Below are 21,163 nucleotides of genomic sequence, written 5' to 3'. Positions count from 1 at the left end.
ACAACCGTTAGAGATGACTATCAAATATCAAGACCTCTTTCTGTACTGTACTCTACGCTACAGGCCTTTTCTTACCTTCATCGCTTTTGGTATTATAATTCTTTTCAATAGTTTTTCAGTTCGTTTTTTATATATAACAAACAATTTTTGTGCTTTTATGTACTGTTCATGCTATATTTAGTTAGTCTGTTAAGAAAATGAGCTTTCACAGAGTTGCTTCAGAAAGCCAAAATATGAACGGGCTGTTAGTATTTTTTGACCAGCAGCTGTTTCGTAGAACATACGATACAGAAAACGTGACCAAGAATATTCTAGACGGATTAGTTTTCAACGGAGGCTTAAATGGACAAGAAGTACCAGCAGAAGCAGAGTTGGTGATTGATGATGAAACCTGGGCAAAAATTTTGTTAATCAAAAGTAGCAATTTGTGGTGGTCAATTGAGAGAACCGAAGGCCGTCCACAGAGACATTCCCTGAGATCACGGTAAGGTTTGGAGCAAATCAAGAAATTGATTCTAATACGTAGCAATGGTATAACGCAATTATGATTTTTTACCTTTGGTCTTACTTATCAGTGCGTTTTTTAGCGTTGATCTTGATCACTTCAACAATTTATCACATGTACAGCAAAATTATGCAAGAAAAATGCGGTGAATTTTTACGTTCATCTTACATAATTGTTTTTCAAAAATTCATCGTCGTGAAAAAGTAAGTAAACTCATTAACTGCCAACATAAATGTTAAAAGGTAATATTATTCTAATTTTTTCAAAACGCGCATTTAGCGCAGAAGCAAATAATTTGAAAAAAATTCAAAATTTTAATTTGACAGAATCACAACCGGTGATTCATATTAGTTAAAAGGAAAATTTGGGTTTAAAAATTGTTCCTCGAATATTTGTTTCCTACTTTCAATCATTTCAACATCTTTATAATTTTAATTTTCTGCAAATATTTTATATCCACATGTTGATTAACCCGGTAAATGCTAGGTTGACCTTTCCTGCCAATAATTTTGTTCTAACACGTTTTTTTTAAGTAAAACACTATAATATAAACCACTTCCGTAGCTGGTTTAAACTATATAGAAGCCAAAGTAATGATGAAAATGTATCAATAACGGTTTTTTTGCTTCTACTGAAAAAAAAAATATTTTTGTTTTTCTCCAATTAAAGTGGCTTATAACACTTTATTTTGCTTCTCCTGAACTGACTATTTGTCCTTTTAATCCGATTCATTGTTTATTATTTTTTGTATGATCCTTGTATGACTAGCAAGAATTCATACAAATCACGTACGAGCTATTATGATTGCAAGGAAATTTATTTTGCTTTTTTGTTGAAGTGCCAATAACGGTAGAAATTGCTTCTTCTGCAACTCGTTAATGGTTTTTATTGTTTAAATTTTTCTTTTTGTTGTTTAAGATTGTATTTTTTCTATGATCCGTGGTTGACAACCAAAATTTCATAAGTATCATACATAATATAGCACGCAATTAAAGAGAGTTGTCTGATGGTTGACCCAAGTTCAGAAATCGGACGGAAAACTAGTGCTAAAATCGGTCGTAAAATAAAGAGCTTTCAATATATGTAGACTTAAATTATTGACACATCTCAAAAACCTTCTAGCTAAAAGCCGGTTTAAATTATTATTGCTGCAAGTTAATTTTCAACGCAATCTTTCCAAAACTGAAAACCGTAATTATTGGAATGGAGTTTCGAGGGTTGGATTTGTTTTAACCTCAATATTTCAACAGTGCTTTTCTCTTGACACCCCATCTGTTCAATTTTGTGTCAGTGCCCGCAAACTAGTCACTCAATTGTTAAAGACCTAATTTGAGATTTTCAAATGAACAGTTAGCCCAGCCAACATTTTGAAGAACTAAAACAGTCAGGTTGGTGGCCGTGCCTAACCGGCGTTTGTTTGAGCTTGAAGCATAAAATCCGGACGCAATATTGGTCTCCCTTTTAGTGACAATTAATTTAAAACCAGCAAAAAGACAGATAGACAGACAAAATATATTGAATCACGCAATACAACATTTAATATTGGCGGTGAGGGTAATATTTACAATCGTGATAACCAATTTCTATCACGAAACTCCAGTCAAAATACTTTAGTATTGGTAATTTGTGTGTGTGTGTGTGTGTGTGTGTGTGTGTGTGTGTGTGTGTCTGTGTCTGTGTGTGTGTGTGTCTGTGTCTGTGTGTGTGTGTGTGTGTGTGTGTGTGTGTGTGTGTGTGTGTGTGTGTGTGTGTGTGTGTGTGTGTCTCTGTGTGTGTGTGTCTGTGTCTGTGTGTGTGTGTGTGTGTGTGTGTGTGTGTGTGTGTGTGTGTGTGTGTGTGTGTGTGGGTGGGTGGGTGGGTGGGTGGGTGTGGGTGTGGGTGTGGGTGTGGGGTGGGTGTTTGTGTTATTTTTCAAAACTTTCTGATACTGATGTTTGGGTTGATATATCTCGATTTAAGCATCATTTTTCAATATTTTTTCTTCAGATAAAATGAGGAGGACTAAAAAAATGAGAAATTAAAAAATATAAAAAAATGAAAGACAGCACGTTTGTTAAAATTTTTAGATTTCTATGCTGGCGCCACTAAAAATAGCGCGAATCTATGTGTTTGTTATCAATGCGACCAATAACGGTTCTGCTTTAGTTCCCACAACTCTGCGCTCCATTAAGTTATCAAAACATAAATTCAAATATTTTTTCAAAGCTATCTTTTCTCAAAAACCAAAGCTAGAGTTTGTTCAATGCCTCCACACAAATTTTTGAAGCCATACCCTCTGCACTGTTAAAGTAGCTGTTTTTGACTGAATGTGCAGTGGCAATAAATTTTCTTTTAAATTTTGAAATTTTTTGAAGACCGTACGGTCAGCTGGTTAGCCATCTGGCATATTGATTTCATCCTTTAAATTAGAAGTTTAAGTTCATAAATAACGTTTAGATTCTAAAACTTACTGGGAAAGGAGATTTGGGTCAAGAATAAATGTCTAAAATGTAAATTTATAATAAAAGCAGAGTTTTTGGCCCCCTAATCAAACCCCCCTGATTTTGATCACTAATGACACTGAATTTTATGGTTCTAAATGAGAATAAGAATGCGATCGGTGTGAAATCAAGTGATTCAATAATGATGTTTACAATTTTGGAATGATGCAAGATTTTCAAGTCCAGGTGTCAGATGGAAGTGATATCTGCTCAGACGCGTCGATCGCGCACGGTGTGTGTCCAGACTGAAATTATAGTGTCTGGAAATTGGTTCAAGTGCACATTAGTCGTGACAATGGTCTGATCAGCGGTCACTTCCGTCTAAGTTGGGGTGATCAGATGCTGGTTCAAGAGCATCAAACGCACATTAATCTGATCAGATAAGATTTTGAGCACAACTGCGCATAGTCAGAAACCACTTTGAGGGTAGTTTTTGCTTTCCTTTTTTTAAATATAGTTTCCAGAGAGAGGTTGGCTATGCCATAAGGCAAAAATAAGGCAGCGTTCTGATCAGACGCTAGTATGGATTCTGATGTATGTGATGAGAACCATGGGATGCTGCTGATAGCAAATGCCGGTCTGTTTTTGAGGAAATTTTGATTAACTGTAGATCAAGAGGTTTTCTTTTGATTTTTTTTAAATTTCCTACATTGAGCTAGAAATTTGCATTATTGGTAAATAAAATTATTTTTCTAACAGTTGGGTTTTGTTTTCATTAACATTACTTTTATTGTTGGCTTTTCTTTGTTAAAATTATTACTGCAAGCATCATTTTTTTTAAGAAAATATTTTACAGCAAAATTAACAGATTGATTCATAATATAAACCAATCTCAGATCAGACTCTTTCGAGCGCAATTGAGTCTTATCTGAGGTGATGCCGAGCGCACCTGATTCTGATCAGAGATTACTTGGTCTGGGTTTTTCTGATCAGTGATCACTTCTGTCTGGCACCTCAACCAGGTTTACAAACAGAGCTGAAATGATAAACAATTAAAGGAATAGCATAAAAAAATATGATAGTCTCTGAGAATTGAGAGAATTTGTGATATACACTTTCATTTGTTTGTAAACATTTTTCACGTTTGCTTTTGTCACTGTGGTTTTTCGTGGAAGCATAGTTGGTCAGATTTCAAATTTTACTCGTGATTTTAAGTTATGTTGGTAGGCTTTTCGAATCGTTTATCTGCCTAAAAACTGCAAACGTATTTTTAAAGCACAAGCGTAATAAAGAGCGCATATATATAAGTATGGGCCGTAATCGTTACCTACTTTCAGGTGCACAAATGCACAATTCTGACAAATTTGAAACTCCTCACGTAAATTGTAATGATGATTACTAATCTGTAATAATGCTATGAACATTTTTGTTTCATGTGGTGACAACTTATTCTTCATTTTCAGTGCTAAAGTGGTAAAATTAGGATATTAATATCCTGAATGCTTACATAGCCAGTTTCGTTGAAAGTTCAATTAGTTCTTCACCAGTAGACGATTGTAATAAATTTACATGGCGATATAATTTAGCATTCGTGGTGCTGGGAAAAAACTTTGTTCGTTTTTAACATTACGTGACCAATATACGAACAATCGAGTTTATTTAGTTGATTTTGAACGGATTTTTCACGACCCAAGTACTAAGATTATAATTGTAAGCATGCGTGTAAACGAGTGAAACTGAGCTAATTTAGTTCAGACTTTCTTGAAATTCCCCCTATTCCCTCGATACAGTATCTAAATATCGAAATGAAAGAAAACATAATCGGTTATTAGTTAGCACTATTCTCAAGAACAATGAAGTCTTTGAATTTGTTGTCAAGCAACTACCAATAAAATTCGGTCAATAAAGTTTTAGGCTAATTACATTCTCAAAATGGTTTTAAACTAATAATTAATTTTCGTTTCTGCGTATTCTCAGCGGAACAGCATTATTCTACAGTGGCCTGTTCTCAGTTGCCCTTTTCTGATTATTCCCCACTGTTCTTTTATGAGCAGCATTGCTCTTTTTTTAAAGGTCACTGCCATTTTTTTGCGTCTGAAACTTTCACGTGGTACATCATTGCAGCCAACATTGGTCAAGCTACGGTCAACCTTGAGCTATGGTTAAGTAAGAGCTCGTCTTCACACAAACAGCTTCACGGAGGCAGGGGTTGAACTTTAAATTATTGCCGTATGAACCACACACCTTGCCTCTCGGCTATCACGCCATTGTATCAAAAAAACTCAAAATTTGTTGAAATGACAGCGATGAACATTTTTAGTTTGTTTCAGGTTTGCAGACTTCATTTGTGACAACCGTTATGCAGATTCGCATGTTCTCATTCAGGTTTCACCCTTGAAAAGTGGGGTGGAAAACTATTGCCTCGGCGAGGATCGACAAGTTGGCCGAGTATGCAATTTGGAAGTGACGTCTAATTCCATCAGGGAAGCCTTTGAGAATCTGACAAGTCCGTGCAGACATGTGAGATTCAAATTTTCAGAGCTGTTTCTTAAAACAGAATCTTACTTTCATAACAATGTGTAAACAAATTAATCAGCGTTCTGGGCCGAGGTGTCAGCACTTTAAAAGGCTGAGTCTGTTAATTAATTAATTCAAAATCAACGCGTTCGCTTCAAAAACAGAAACTTGCAGCAATGTTTCAAATTTGAAGAAGCTTCTTACCGCTTATCTTTATGTTGTCCAAAATTTACCAACCCAAAGTTTTTCTCAACTTAATCTGTTGGTGAAATTTCTTAAAACAGAATCTTACTTTCATAACAATGTGTAAACAAACTAATCAGCGTTCAGGGCCGAGGTGTTAGCACTTTAAAAGGCTGGGTCTGTACTTCTTGTAAGGTTCCTTAATATAGATTTTTTTTTAAAATGTTTCAAAAATTTGACGCATAAATTTGCGTGAATGATTTTTGCCGGTTAAGCAAATTTTTATCGGTTTCTACTGGAGTCTCACGAGCCCTGAGAGTTTCGTCAAAAAAGAATTATTAAAAATTTTGGCAACATTTTTTTCCAAATTTTTGATTAACAAATATCTGAATTTCTTTTTGCATGGAGCTTCCGGTCGCAAACATGGGGTTTACTTTGAAATTTTAAAGAGTTAAAATTGTGTGAAACGAATTTTGATCAAAATTCTAAGCACAAAGATATTTTTCTTCGTTGATCTTACATGATTCACTTTTTCATTGGCTGATTGATCGTAGAATTATTATTAGGCGTCTATGTTACATGATTATGCGTTTAAAGCGTTGATCTTTCAAAGTTGCGCGTTAAAGTTCAAAAGTTCAGCATTGACCTCAAATTTTTAGCACAAACGGAAAAGATGGGGGAGCACAAACGGGGGGGGGGGGGGAAGAAAAAAGATCAGGGTCTAAGTGCAGAAACTATGTACGGTAAATGCTTAGAAATGCTTTTTTAGGCAAGTCCTACGCTTGGAAAGGCAAATACTATAAGATATCTACGCTTCCAAACAAAACTATCCTAGCGTTAATAGTTTAGAAAACTCGCAACAATTTCTCATGTTCCTCTGCGAAAGTGTTAATTAATTAGTTTAAAATCACCGCGTTCGCTTCAAAAACAAAAACTTGCAGTAGTGTTTCAAATTTGAAGAAGCTACGTACCTTTTATCTTACTTAAGATGGCTAAAATACATCGACCCAAACTTTTTCTCAAATTAATTTGTCGGTGAAATTTCATAGAAGATGCCGCCACCTATCACAGTGCTGAAAGTTGTAAGTTTTAGGGTTATAGATGTGTTTTAGGGTCGAGAGTTAATGGTTCACTTCCTGTACTCATAAGGAATAAATCATTTCAATTTGAAGTCTTCCTAAAATAAAGAATCATGCAATTTCGCTGGTCATAAAATTTGCTTTTATAAACAAATTTTCTAGCTGTATGATGGCAAACATTTCATAACGGGGCATAAAAGGCGACAAAGAGGCCGGGAAATTTGCGTTCGCACATAATGTTCAGACTCCGCTCATTCGCATTTTTGACCTAATTGTGTACCAAATGAAAAGATTGAAAAAGATATAAAAAATCGATATTTGAGTTTCAAAATGGTTATAAAACCAAACTAATGAATGAATTATAAAATGCCAAACCGCTTTAGAGAGCTCATGATTCCTGGCATTACGAGACATCACAAACAACAAAAAAATATTCACGGAAAAACTCAAAATTTTAAAATCATTTAATAACAAAGTCAAAATACCGTCAAATAAGACCTAAGATACAAAAAAATTCACTCGTCCTGAAATACAGACCAGATGAAATTTATCCACAACTGGACTATATGACCAGTCAACAAAAACAAAAAAGGAGCCAAGTCCAAAAATCACAGTGCCAAAAATCACGGAAAACATCACAAAACTCAGAGATCAGGGTCTAAGTGCAGAAACTATGTACGGTAAATGCTTAGAAAGGCTTTTTTAGGCAAGTTCTACGCTTGGAAAGGCAAATACTATAAGATATCTACGCTTCCAAACAAAACTATCCTAGCGTTAATGGTTTAGAAAACTCGCAACAATTTCTCATGTTCCGCTGCGAAAGTGTTAATTAATTAATTTAAAATCACCGCGTTCGCTTCAAAAGCAAAAACTTGCAGTAGTGTTCCAAATTTGAAGAAGCTACTTACCTTTTATCTTACTTAAGATGGCTAAAATACATCGACCCAAACTTTTTCTCAAGTTAATTTGTCGGTGAAATTTCAGAGAAGATGCCGCCACCTATCACAGTGCTGAAGGTTGTAAGTTTCAGGGTTATAGATGTGTTTTAGGGTCGAGAGTTAATGGTTCACTTCCTGTACTCATAAGGGAATAAATCATTTCAATTTGAAGTCTTCCTAAAATAAAGAATCATGCAATTTCGCTGGTCATAAAATTTGCTTTTATAAACAAATTTTCCAGCTGTATGATGGCAAACATTTCATAACGGGGCATAAAAGGCGACAAAGAGGCCGGGAAATTTGCGTTCGCACATAATGTTCAGACTCCGCTCATTCGCATTTTTGACCTAATTGTGTACCAAATGAAGAGATTGAAAAAGATATAAAAAATCGATATTTGAGTTTCAAAATGGTTATAAAACCAAACTAATGAATGAATTATAAAATGCCAAGCCGCTTTAGAGAGCTCATGATTCCTGGCATTACGAGACATCACAAACAACAAAAAAATATTCACGGAAAATCTCAAAATTTTAAAATTATTTAATAACAAAGTCAAAATACCGTCAAATAAGACCTAAGATACAAAAAAATTCACTCGTCCTGAAATACAGACCAGATGGAATTTATCCACAGCTAGACTATATGACCAGTCAACAAAAACGAAAAAGGAGCCAAGTCCAAAAAAAATCCATCGAGCTTTTTTAAACAAATAATTTCAAAACTCGTGAAAACCAATAATAATTTAAAAAAATATTTAGACAGATTAATTTTAAGTCTTCAAGAAACCAATGGGTGACGTGAGAATATTTGATACCAGAAGACTGCTGAAATACAACAGATACAGAAATAATGAAAAAAAATTACGATTGATTTACAAAAACACAAAGTAATGAAGCCATTAAGTCTATAAGATATTATCTTAATATTTTGTATAATAATTCGATTATTATTTGTAATAGTTCACTTAGATTAAAAACGAAAAATTGTATAGGTTCAAATGTGTCTCGTTCAAGTATCAGGGATACTTGTTTTTAATTCGAACATTTTGGAGGACAAAAAACCCACGAAAATTAAACATTCAAAAATTTTAAGAAAATGCATGCTGTTCAAGATATACAAAAATCTTTTGCAATATACTACCAATTGAAGGAATGAACTTTGAATAAAAAAGTTATGAAAGTGAAAGGACCTCTCATTGATGAGACCGAATTTCAAGTTGACAAAAATGAAGAACAGAAATGGAAAACCTCAAAAATTCTGAAAATTTCCAAAAGAATTGAGATCAAAATTATCAAAACCATTAGCTATCACCTGAAGGACTCAGAAAAAATTATTAACTCTTGACAGATAAGAAATTGAGATCCGTCATCAGAAAAAAAAATTGCATGACAATATACGGAAAAACAACAACAGACAAAAGCGGAAAAAAAAAGAATGCGAGAGAATTTAGTATAGAAAACGTCAATCAGTGGAAAACTTTGGATATCCTAAATTATCTCAAGAAGTATTAATTTTAACGCCAATGAGATTTTTTTTTATCAAGAATAAGTCTTGCGTCTACAAAAAGGACTACAGAATTCGAGTCTTCAAAGGAAAAGTGCTTGCAGAAACTGTCAAGACTTTTAAAGCTAAAGTAATCTAATTCCTGATAATTTTTTGTGTTCATCTAAGACTCTCTTTAACGCCTATGGGAACTTTCAATTTTACAATAATGTTATATGAAATCAAAATAAAAACCAAATTCCGAACCAGAATTCAAAAACCGAAAAGAAATATTAAAACTCGTAACTCGTAGTTTTGAAGACCAAAAAACCAAATGTTTTGGGAGAAAACCGCTCGAAGATTAGTTTTTGATTCAACGTTAGACGCATGGGACCTGCCATTAGTGGGACCAACTGACAAATTGACAGATATAACTTCAAGAAGTGGGTAATGATTTTTTTGAAAAAAGTTTCAAAGATTGAACAGCCATTATTTATGCACTCCAAGCCCTTGATAGGTTAACCTAATCTTCTCTGGGAAGCCAATTGCAATTTTGTTTAATGAGATTGAATCATTGGACTACAAAAATGCAGCAAAAGCAGCCAGAGCACATAAATTTATTATAATTTTGAAAACAAGTTTTCGAAGCCATAAAAACCATGAGGGATGATTACCTGAATGAACATTTATGTATATTATGCCTCAGTTTACAATATATGGGGTTCCCTAATAGTGGAACCTTGAAGTGGAATGTGACTTGTTTTTGATTGAGATTGGGCAAACCAGAAAACTGCAAAAAAAGAATTGAAAAAAATAGCTAATTAATATAATTCGAATCTTTTAGATTGTAAACTTCAGGATGAAACCACAACTAGCCTCTTTATGCTGCTCGCTTCTTAGGAACGACAAATTGATGTGTAGTTCATCGTAAAAACGATTTTTAGTTAATATTTTTAAACAAAAAAATCTATAATTGATTAAAATGACGGTAATAGTGAATAAAATCACGCCCAAATGTGAAACACTCATTTAAACTTCATGACTCCTTGATGAAAAGGAAATTCAAAAAAAGTTTAAAATTTTATGCTGAAAAAGCTTTCTAATGATAACCCTCTCGATGTTTTACGATGGTTTTTTCGATCGGACAACCTTGACAGAAAAAAAAACAGTTGAGTATACAGTGCCTCCCCCACTATGTGGGTCGGAATAAAGACAGTATGGCGTTCCTTCTGCTGCCACGTTTTTAATTTTGCATAAAATGTTGATTATCATTTCTGTCCAGTGTTAATATTTAAAACGAGTAGCATAATCGAAAGCAGAATATTAGAGAGGAACCGGGCAATACCTCATTTGTTGTGCTTCCAAACAACTGGTGTGGTTAATTTTTGATATAGCTAGTTTGAGCTAAGAAAAAATATAGGTAGTGGGTAGGAGGAATGAAAATAAAAGTTTCCTATATGTTTCTAAATATCCAACTCATAGTTCAAAACAAACTTTCTGTAAAAAATAGCTCCCATAATAACCGAAATATTAACAATGATTATATTGAAATCTTAAAACAACAAATTAATAAAATAATATCGAAAACTAACCTTAAAACTTTTTATGGGCCAACAAGTGGAATGATTGTATTCTATTCCCATCATTCCCCGTTTTATTGATAAAAATTCTTTAACCCGTGAAAAAAATGTTAATACTGGAGTAAATGTTTTACTGGTGGCATATGCACGTTTCTTTTTTGTAATTGTCCTTTTATTCCACAATTGGCCATTCTCAAAATCAATTGGAATGGTAAAAAGATTTTCATTTCGTAAGGTAGTGGATATGCAACAAAAAAGAGCTGTAAAATTCTTCCCAAATTTACCTGTTTTTTAAAGTTTGCTTCCCAAGTTTTGATCTTAAATTTTTTAAAATAAAGAACCGCAAAATTTGACAGTCAATATACCCTTTTTGTCTCAAAGAGAATTTCTAAATTACGACCTTCGGCAAAAATTGATTATTACCATATTCGTATAATAGATAAACAAAAAAAAACCAAACAATCTTCCAAATTTTATATCTTCTTTATCTATCACAACAAATTACTGCTCAAATTTGTCACAGATTACCAATGAGACTTAAAACAAGAAAAAAAATTAAATTCAGCCCTATTTTTTACAAATGAAGTACATGTCTTTAAGAAAGTAGTTTTCTCGTTATCTGAGTATTTTTAAAATCTGATGTTTTCTGCAAAAGAATAAATTAGAATTTGAAAAAAAACCAAATGTCAATTTTTCAGATTTTTCAAAATGTAAAAGTAAACATTATGATATTCGGTTGTGCTTTCTCCAGCAATTAAGTATATTTGCTTACTCCACCTGCCTAGCTGCTGACTTTCTTATTGTCATTGTTCGCTAACTATTTTTCACATTTTCAAGAATATACCAGAAAATTTTACAGTGGTTTATACCCTTGAAGATGTTTTAATGAAAATTGCAAACATTTCATAGGGTTTTCATTAAAATTATCAGCCCGTTCATCTAGTGAGCGTGAGAAGCGCTGAAAACTTGTCAGTTATCACAAAAAATAATTTCTTGTGCCCATTTTTGCTATAATTTCTCAAAATACCACATTTGTTTCTTTGTATACACCTTTTCATCAGCCAATTTTTGGTTTAATCACGATTTACCCTAGTTACAAAGAACGAACAAAAACGACAAAAAATTTTTAAGAATTCTGCATTATGTTGTTTCAAACGTAAGAATGATTCTAAGCGTAATAAAGATTTGGTTTGCTCGGTATTGTCGGTTGTTTTGATCGTAAGAAAGATTTATTTACATGTATGTTTTTTTGTTCAAATGTTTTTCCAAAGCTGTTTATTTACAAAGCTAGGAGGAGCAATCTTTTAGCTTTTTTGCAATAGAGTAGTTGATGGAAACAAAAATGACCTCTGTTATTGATCGCAACTGTTCCCGTCTTGTAGTAATTTCCCTCCATAATCCCTCAAGTTACTCTTTTACAAACATCTGAAACTCGCAAACGTAGGAGGGACCAAAATTTTTTTTCTCAACGGAAAATTTTTTTAAAAACGCGTAATGTGTAGAAAAAAATGTGTTGGTCACAATTCTTGTCTAAAATAAAAACACAGGGTGCTAGATAACTACACTAGCAGCGAATTCCAATTATTTTTAACTGTCATTTTAGAAGGTGCGGGAGCTGATCTTATTGAAGAAAATATCACATTATCTTATTTCAAGTGCTGTCCTGGATTAAAAGCTGAAAAAACAAAAACTATTATGTTGGCTGGACGCTTTTGTGTACACTCAGCTATGTTTTGAAGTGTGATTATTTATATTTAACAGTATCGAAAAAACTAGCTCCACAGGCTGACTGAAAAACGGTGTTTTAGCTGAAAAATCGAAAAGAAAAAAAATTCACGACTTTTTCTTGAAGTATAGAGCAATAAAGATTAAAGTTTTTTGATATCTTATGTACTCCTATTATTTAGCTGAAACGCTAAAAACACTATCAAAACTATAATTCCCAATAGCTAACTAATGACAAACGTTTATTATAATCAAGTTAAACTTAAATAAACATTCAAAAATCGAGAGAATGGAGTAGAAAAGTGGAAAAAAATTATGTTATGTTATCCTTTACTTGTTTGTACAAAAAAGCAGTTTGTACAAATAAGACTACCTTTTTCAAATGCCAACGCACTTCCACAGTAAGGAAAAAAAATTTGACTGACTTTTTAAAATTAAAAATTATCTTCAGTTTTTACAGACAGTGTATAGCACCAATACATGACTTGACTTTTCCCTACATTCATTTATTTTAAAAAAACGTGCCATAAAAAAATTTCCCTCGTTTTCTATAAGAAATTTACATGATAGTTGATTTTTTTTTGCATTGGACTACAAAAAGTTTTTCAACTAATGAACGTTTTTGACTAGTTCAGATATCATGAAATGGTTACAAAACACTCGTTAAATTTTTTTTTTTGGAGAAACACTCTGACATAAAAATGCAAAATTTTGCCCAGAAAATCAATCCATTACGATGATTTATTTAACAGTTAGTTAAAGAGTTTCCAAAAATTCTCCTTGGGAAGATCAACTTGGAAAAAATTCAGTAGAGAGTCTCTTTTACGTCAGATTTTAAAACATTCTAATAGAAATGAAATTCCTGTTAAACCTGCACAGTAATTGAAAATTATGCACAGTACAACCAGAAACAGCATTAACATGCATTTTTTCCCGCTAAGCCAAGGCATTTGACTGGTTTCAAGTTGAAGAGAATGAAAGAACGAAATTGAAGTTGTTTTCTCTTTTTTAGTTGTTTTTGATACATATGGTACTTAACCAACTTGTTTTAAAAAATTTTGTCATTTTAAGTTCGCAAAACACCTTTTGAACACTTAATACATCTAAATACGTTTGTCTGCTTTTTTTCTGCTTTCCCTCTCTAGTTAGAAAACTAAAGAGAATTGAAATAATTGTTTCGTTTATTTAAACCAGATTTTTTTCACAAAACTTTCTTGGAATTGGAAACCTAATTGGAAACGATAGTTCAATAATCGATTAAGCTTTTTTCATATTTCTTAGTGGTATTACTTATGTCAATCAAAAATTTCTGAAGCATCTGAAAATTGAATGAATATTCAAACTGAATTTCCACGTAATCTATCTTTGTTTATATAAGTATATTATGGAGTGAGTGCTTGATTTTATTTCCGTAGCTTAAAATGTGCCACTGTATAATAATGGATACATAAATTTTGGGACCTTTCAATGATATCCCCCTCAAAAACATAGACTCCATCAGGTTACATGTACAGTATCGGTGAAATAGGCTTTATGTGGCTAAAAAGCGTGCGCTGGAAAACGGCAATGGGAGAGAACCAGTGATTTTCAAGAATGACATTTTGGTGTGATCAAACTAACGAGGTATACTTTAATTATTTTAATACTTTTGATGCAGTCATTTTTTTTGCGGAAAGTAACCACTTAATTTGTCAAACGGCACTAATAGATAGAACATGAACGGTTTATTAAAAATCTTTACAATAATGAAAGTTTCCAAAAATGTTACAACTTTAAGGATACTAATTTGCCAAATGGTATTTGACATGTAGAAAAACGCTAAATTGAACAGTTTAAACGAATAACCTGTTTGCTACTTATAAGCTTCGACATTGGAAAGTCAGTTAAATTGTTTTTTGAATTTCGTTTATCCCATGGCGTTATCGAGGTTTCCAGTTTTGTGAACATTTGACTGATTTCATTTGTTTCTGTTCACAATTGCTGTGTTTTGCATCTACTCTATTTGCTCCTACTTGCTTCTAATTGTTAGGATAGTATTATTGAATTTATTTTCAAGATAAAAAAGGTTGTTAAACTGCTTGATCCTTTTTAAAGCTAAAGTGTTTTCTGAATTTTTCAAACCTCGGCCTTCTTTTCAAAAAAATGGCACGAATAACGTCCTTTAGTCCACTTCATTTATTTTAGCTGGACTAACACACCTATAAACTGCTGATACCACCTTCGTTAACTCCAAAGAGGGCTATTTTAAATGAGAGTGTTCTTCAAATGAAATTCTGACGGTATTTCGCTAATTGAACTCAATAGGTGTCCAAAATGCATCAATAATTCTTGGTATATCAACTCGCAGCCCAGGGAGTTTTATGGAAATATGTCTAGTTTTAAATCTGAAAGCTGGATGGCCGTTCTCACTTTTAAAAGTATTTTTTCTCAAGGAAACAACGGATTAATAGTTCCTGGCCAACTGAGAGCTAAAATCTGCAAAAACAGATTGCATCGTCCTTGAAATTGATTAAATTTCAAAATCGGTTTTTGGACATTTTCTCAATTTTTAGATTCTTTTCTGGTCGTGTCACATCTTCGACAGTTCAGCTATCACAAAAATGACATTTAAAGTAGAAGCACATTGAATTTAAATTGATTAATTTTTAAAGTACAGTAGATTACGGTTTCACCGGCTTCGACACAGTGTTTTTAAAGTTAAAAGTTCTTATTCCTGTCTTTATTTGTCACCCTTCTTTTAGTCAAATGAGCATTTCTGTATAAGTGCAGAACCTAGTGACTACCTACTATGAGTTAGAGAAGGAACCTGGTAACCTTCTTCAATTGATAGCTAAAGTTTTTCCTGACTTTGAAATCAAAACTTTGAAAGAAACACACTATTTTAAACTTTGCAGTTTGGTGTTCTTTTCGGTCCAGTTATTAGCTAGTATCAATGCAGGTCACTCTCACATCACTGGTGTTGAAAAAAGCACAAACACACAAACTTTTTAAGTATTACTGGTGCATTTCCTATTGTTTTAATGGCTTTGAAACAGGTTTTTTGTAAGAGAATTAAATATTTTTTGAGTTCTGTCTGTATTCGTTGTTCTCTTTCTAGTCGTCCAGCGTACTTTGAATAATGAAAGATCTGAATGTTCCCTAGAGAAGTAAAGTATCCTTTTAATGATATCGGTTAATAGCAAATATATTTGACTTTTAAAACATTTGAATGTATTCAAAAAATAAATGTTTTTTTAAATTTACCCTTTTTCTTCTTCGTCTGCTTGTTACCTAGTCTCAATACTCAGAGGCCACATATTGCTAAACTAGTGTTCAAAGAAAACTGTTTAGATTATCGTGTTAACAGTTATGACACAGTTTTGCAAAACTTAATGGAAATTTTAGATTTTGATCCCGAATATCGTATTTTTAGTCGTAAAAAAATTATGAAAACTGCTGGACTTACGGGCTTCAAATAAAAAAAAAAACAGAAAAACTTGTTTGCTGATTACATTTGATAGTTAAAAATTTCCTTGATTTTGAGATCGATTGATTCAGAATTTATTGACATCTATTTTTTATTATTTATTAATTAGTCTCATTAAATTCAGGTCCAATATCAGATTTTTTGTATTTAAGAAAAACAACATTTGTAATGCATTGCTTTTTTAACTGCTCTGACAACGGTTTTTAAATTGGTATTTTTGTCTCTATTTGTCGTTCTGTTTGTAGACGTATCTCAGAGATCTTTTCGGGGATATAAGTGAACCCCTTTATTATTTCATTTGACAGTCAATGTTTTCTTAATTTCGAAATTAATTGTTATCGAAAAAACAAATGTTTTTTGTGACCGTGCCCTCTTTGTTCAATTTTCTGTCTGTTTGTTAGCTACACTCATTTTGGTCATAAACCCTGGGTCATAAAGGGTGTTATTTTTGTTCAAAAAGTTGGCAACTGATAACTTTTTATTTTTTTACGGAATACATTATGGTTTCAACAGCTTGGACACCGTTTTCACGCAATTTTAAGAATAATGACAGTTCTCAGTGTTTTTATGCGAAAGTATACAACACCATAAATCAATTCAAAGAGTTCAACTGATGTCTGTTGGTTTTTATCATTTAAAATTCTTTGTTTCCAAAAAAATAAACTTAATTATTGACACAATTTTGTTCTTTTTCGTCCACTTGTTATCGAGTCTGATTAAGCACTGGTCCCACGCGTTTTCAAATGAAATAAAAAGTAAATTTCTTACGTTAGGTTTTAATAATTCTTGTTGGACTTGGTTAATAAGTTTTTTTTCAATGAAAGACATTGAGTTTTGGATTAATTTTTTTGCTGTTGATATTTGATTTTGTTGTTTGTCTTGTCTCGTACTCTTAACAATTATTTACTTTACAGAATGATTCGAATTGGAGCAGTTTTTTAAATTCATATATTAGTTTTTTAAAGCAAAAATTCAATTTTGACAATGAAGCGAAACGCACATTATCAAGCTCATTGTTTCATATGGACCACACTTATTTTTTTGTGCCGATCTAATTAAGATATACATTCAATTTACTGTAAGCCAATCTGTTTAATTGAAATATTTAAGTTATAGCACTTCACAGTTAAATTGATAACGCCAAAATTTTTAATTGAAGTTTAAAAATTTCTTTTTCAGAAAAATTTTCAAATCTGTCCAAAAATTGCTCACTTTTTTTGTTCTAAACAAGGCAAACAGAATTTGATGCTTCATTTATTTTTTTATTTCTCAAATCAACTATTTTTCTGGACATATTTCTCTTCATCTCCCAAAATTCATCTCCCAAAGTAGTTTCAGTGTATCTTAATTTACTATTGTCGGTTGCATTGCCCTTTAGATTTAAAAACGTTGGAAAATATCGGCGCCTAAGTTTCTTTTTGCTTTTTTTCATTGGATGTCGATTAAAAGAATAATTATTCCCTCAGCTGATATCAGTTTATTAGAGTAATTTTAATTTAATTTAATTTAACTTATTTAATTGAGGATTTTTACGTTTTGTAATTCCAAATGTGTCCAGATTATAAGAAACTTTTCAGAATCCGAATGCCAAGGTAGCGTAAAATGTTTCTGTTTGGTCTGACGCCTAATTCACCAGGATTAGGTCCTTGACACAAGACAGGTATGGACCAGACGGACCTGTCTCGCGGACCACCGGTTATCCGGTGCGATCGAACTCATAGTTTGTACAATGTTTGTACAATTTTTTGGTAGCGCTACTCCATTTTGCTCATACTTGAATTGAGTCCGATCAGTCTGTCCTCACCCTGCGGTCGGTCTGTCCTGTTTGGCTCATACCGAAATTAGGTATGTTCGATCTGGTCCAAACCCGGCCTTTGACCTGTTTAGTCTGGCGATACCAAATCGTGATTTTTAAAATTATGTTCACCAGACCACACACGAAGGAAGCATAGTTGCCACGACAATATCTAGTGAAAATGAACAGGATCGGAACAGATTGTGTTGTCACATTTCAAAAATGGTTGAATTTGTGACTGGCTCAGATACGAATGTCAGATGCGGATCCAGAGAATCTTCCGCCGAACAAATAGAGAGGTAAGGTGTATTGGCATACTATTTCTTTTCTATGTATTGATTCAGGCGTTTTTAACCATGATTGTCGGACATGAATTTGGATTACTTGGATATTATAACAAGAAAGCGGAGGCACATAATGTCAATAATGCGCGAACGCAGATAAATGTTCCCAACACATCTCAACACATTTTTTCTCAAAGAAAACTGAATTTGATCTTTCGAGACGAAAGAAGGATTATTTCTTAAATTGCAAATTGATTAGGCCCTAATTAGCAAATAATTAAGTAAATTTTAACCGTCGCGAAGCCTGGACATAGGTAACTTCGAACGCACAGTAGTCTGGACATAAGCAACTTTGAACGCACCAAAGTCTGGACATAATGACCCTGGAGCGCACGAAAAGTTTTTTAATGGATACAAGAACGCCTAAAACTGATGAGCGCATGTTTGACTAAGTACTCTTACTAGAGTGCCCACTCAAGTGAAAGTTTTCTTTTTGAGTTCAAAGGTTACAAAACGTAGAACGCAGGAAAATTCGCATCCAACATTTTGCTTTGCATTGGACAATTTCACGCCCAGATTTATAGACCATTGCTGAAATTGCAAAACAAAATCAAGCTTTTAATTACTAGGTGGCTGGCACCCCCTTCGACCAATGTCTCATCGAGCACTTTTTATTAATTTAAAATGCATCAACTGCTTTAAAATGCATCAAGCGCTTCATCACAACCATCACACTAAATATCTACAATTGAAATAAGTACATTATAAAAAACGTTGTGTACAACTTATATGAATAAAACTGGCAACAGGTCTGGACATAAACGCACAAAAATCTGTAGATACGCACTTTTGAACGCACGAAGAACGCACAAATTTTTTTGACCGCATAGGTGTGTTTGAACGCACGATAGTCTGGACGTGAACGCACATATTGTCCAACCATGAGCGCAAAAATTTTGTTTTGGAACGCACGAAAGTCTGGTCATATTTAACTTTGAACGCACGAAAGTCTGGACATAAAAAATAATTAAAAGTAATTTTGGTTCCTGCATAATCGCAGCGGAACAGCATTAGGCCTACAGTAGCCTGTTCTCAGCTGCCCTTTTTCTCATTGTTCCCCACATTTTAGACTATTATTTCTATGAGAAGAATTGCTCTTTTTTTGGTGACTATGGCCTTTTTTTGCGTCTGAAACTTTCACGTGGTACCATCATTGCAGCCAACATTGGTCAGGCTATGGTCAACCTGAAGCTATGGTTAAGTAAGAGCTCATCCTTACACAGAGGCACGGGATTGAATCACACACCTTGCTTCTCGGCTATCACGCCATCATTAAATTTAACTCCTTCGCAAATAGTCCGCGAAGTTGTGAACAGATCATGGAAAAGGATTGCGATCTAAAAAAGTGTAAAACATAACATAAAGGCACCTCAGTACAATGACAATACTTTGGATTGTAAAAAATGGTCAGACTAACAATACCCAGTTTGAAGTCCCACACAAAAAGTCCATATGTCCAGCCTGTCCCAGACAAAACATGTCTATTTCTAGACCGCCCCCAGACAGAAGACATAGGTTTTCTGAACGCACGAAGAACGCACAAATATTTTTGAGCGCACGAGAGTCTGGACATAGGTACCTTCTGTCTGGGGCTGTCTAGACATATACATGTTTTGTCTGGGACGGTCTGGACACATTGACTTTTTGTGTGGGACCTCAAACTGGGTATTGTTGGTCTCACCGTTTTTTTTTGTAATCCAAAGTATTGCCATTGTACTGAGGTGCCTTTATGATATGTTTTACAATTTTTGGATCGCAATCCTTTCCCATGATCTGTTCACAACTTCGCGGATTATATGAGAAGGAGTTAAATTTAATCATGGTTTCAGAAACCAGGGAGATTTAAAGGCAACAAAAACTATTAATTTCAAAAAGTGAACTTTTTAAGCTGCCAGTAAAGTGGGAGTGAGAATATGTGAGTTCGAAAAAATTTTGGTTCTCAACTTTTGCATAATAACAACTACAAAAAGTGATAGAATCATTCTCACAATTTAGATTTTGCTCGTATTTGTTGGCTCTTTGGTGTCTAGTCACTTACTCTCGGTAACCACATGTTTGATAGATTCTCCATTTTTTTCAGTGAAACTAATTTATGCTGTCAGATTTTAAGTTACACTTAGAGACTTGAACAGTACTTTTTTAAAAGAACTGTTAACTATTCTTTGAGTCTTAATATCAGTAATGACAAGTCTCATAGGTTTTCTTATGCAACTGAATTGAATCTAGTTAAAAGTTTTCGACATTTTTTTCAAGTCTGATTGCCAAAATTTAAAAAAGAAGTTGGTTTAACAAAGAAAAATCCATCAAATTTACGGTCTTGTTTGGAAAATGAATTCATTTTTTTTGTGGAAGAAACGACTCAAATCAAAAATAAAACAAATTTGGCAAATTAAAGAAAAATATATGATGCCAACTGATTATGTATTGGGTGATCAATTTGTTCAAACAAAATTCAGCTGTTGAAAACAAAATTGGTAAATAGAGTGGATTAAAAAAATTTTAAAATCGTTTTGCATTTTTACTTTCTCTTTCTTATGCACCTAAATTCAACAGTTTTTGTCGAATAAACAATTAATGGTCACCAGAAGTTTTTGCTTTATAGTGGTAATAAAAACGTCGAAGTTGATAAAAAATATCCTAGAATTTTCAAGACTTGCAAGCAAAAACAAAGTAAAAAATAAACTAAAACTAACGAAGTTGGTTAATACTTTTATGTTTGTTCTAGGTTTCGTCGATATTTTTTGCATCAACTATCAGAGGCACACTTTCGGTATAAAATGGGGCAAAATAGTCGATTGACCTGATTTCGCGCTAGGAGGTCTGATTTTTGGCGCATATAGAACGCATTGGTGATTAATTTTCAGAACAAATGAACGTATTTGAAAAATAATCAGAAATGTACCAAAAATTCCTCCAAAAATGACCTGAAAACAAAAAAATGAAATGTCACGAAAACTGTAAACCAACAGTCGGGGAGAAATTACCCTGAGATTTATGAAAGGTTCAGGGTTCCTGCATATCCAAATATTTATAGTCCGGTTACAGCGACACGCTAGGAGCCAGCGCCCCTAACCAATTTGGCCCACTTTGCCTTGTAAATTCAACAAAATATATCATGAAAAAAGG

General features: G+C 33.3%; 1 protein-coding gene across 1 annotated transcript in view; it reads left to right on the top strand.

Annotated features, from left to right (window-relative positions):
- The first annotated feature begins 172 nt into the window (after positions 1-172).
- Positions 173-21,163, top strand: part of LOC142355297 (uncharacterized) — a 36,483-nt gene continuing 15,492 nt past the window's right edge. The window contains exons 1-3 of the mRNA XM_075407508.1: positions 173-484; positions 5,256-5,445; positions 17,829-17,992. Of these exons, the coding sequence (XP_075263623.1) occupies positions 198-484; positions 5,256-5,445; positions 17,829-17,992 (641 nt within the window). The 5' untranslated portion in view covers positions 173-197. The remainder of the gene's footprint in view (positions 485-5,255; positions 5,446-17,828; positions 17,993-21,163) is intronic.

The sequence above is a fragment of the Convolutriloba macropyga genome, unplaced genomic scaffold, assembly GCF_964194025.1.
Source record: "Convolutriloba macropyga unplaced genomic scaffold, txConMacr16.3 SCAFFOLD_1986, whole genome shotgun sequence".
Lineage (NCBI taxonomy): Eukaryota > Metazoa > Xenacoelomorpha > Acoela > Convolutidae > Convolutriloba > Convolutriloba macropyga.
This window is presented reverse-complemented; position numbering and strand designations above follow the sequence as displayed.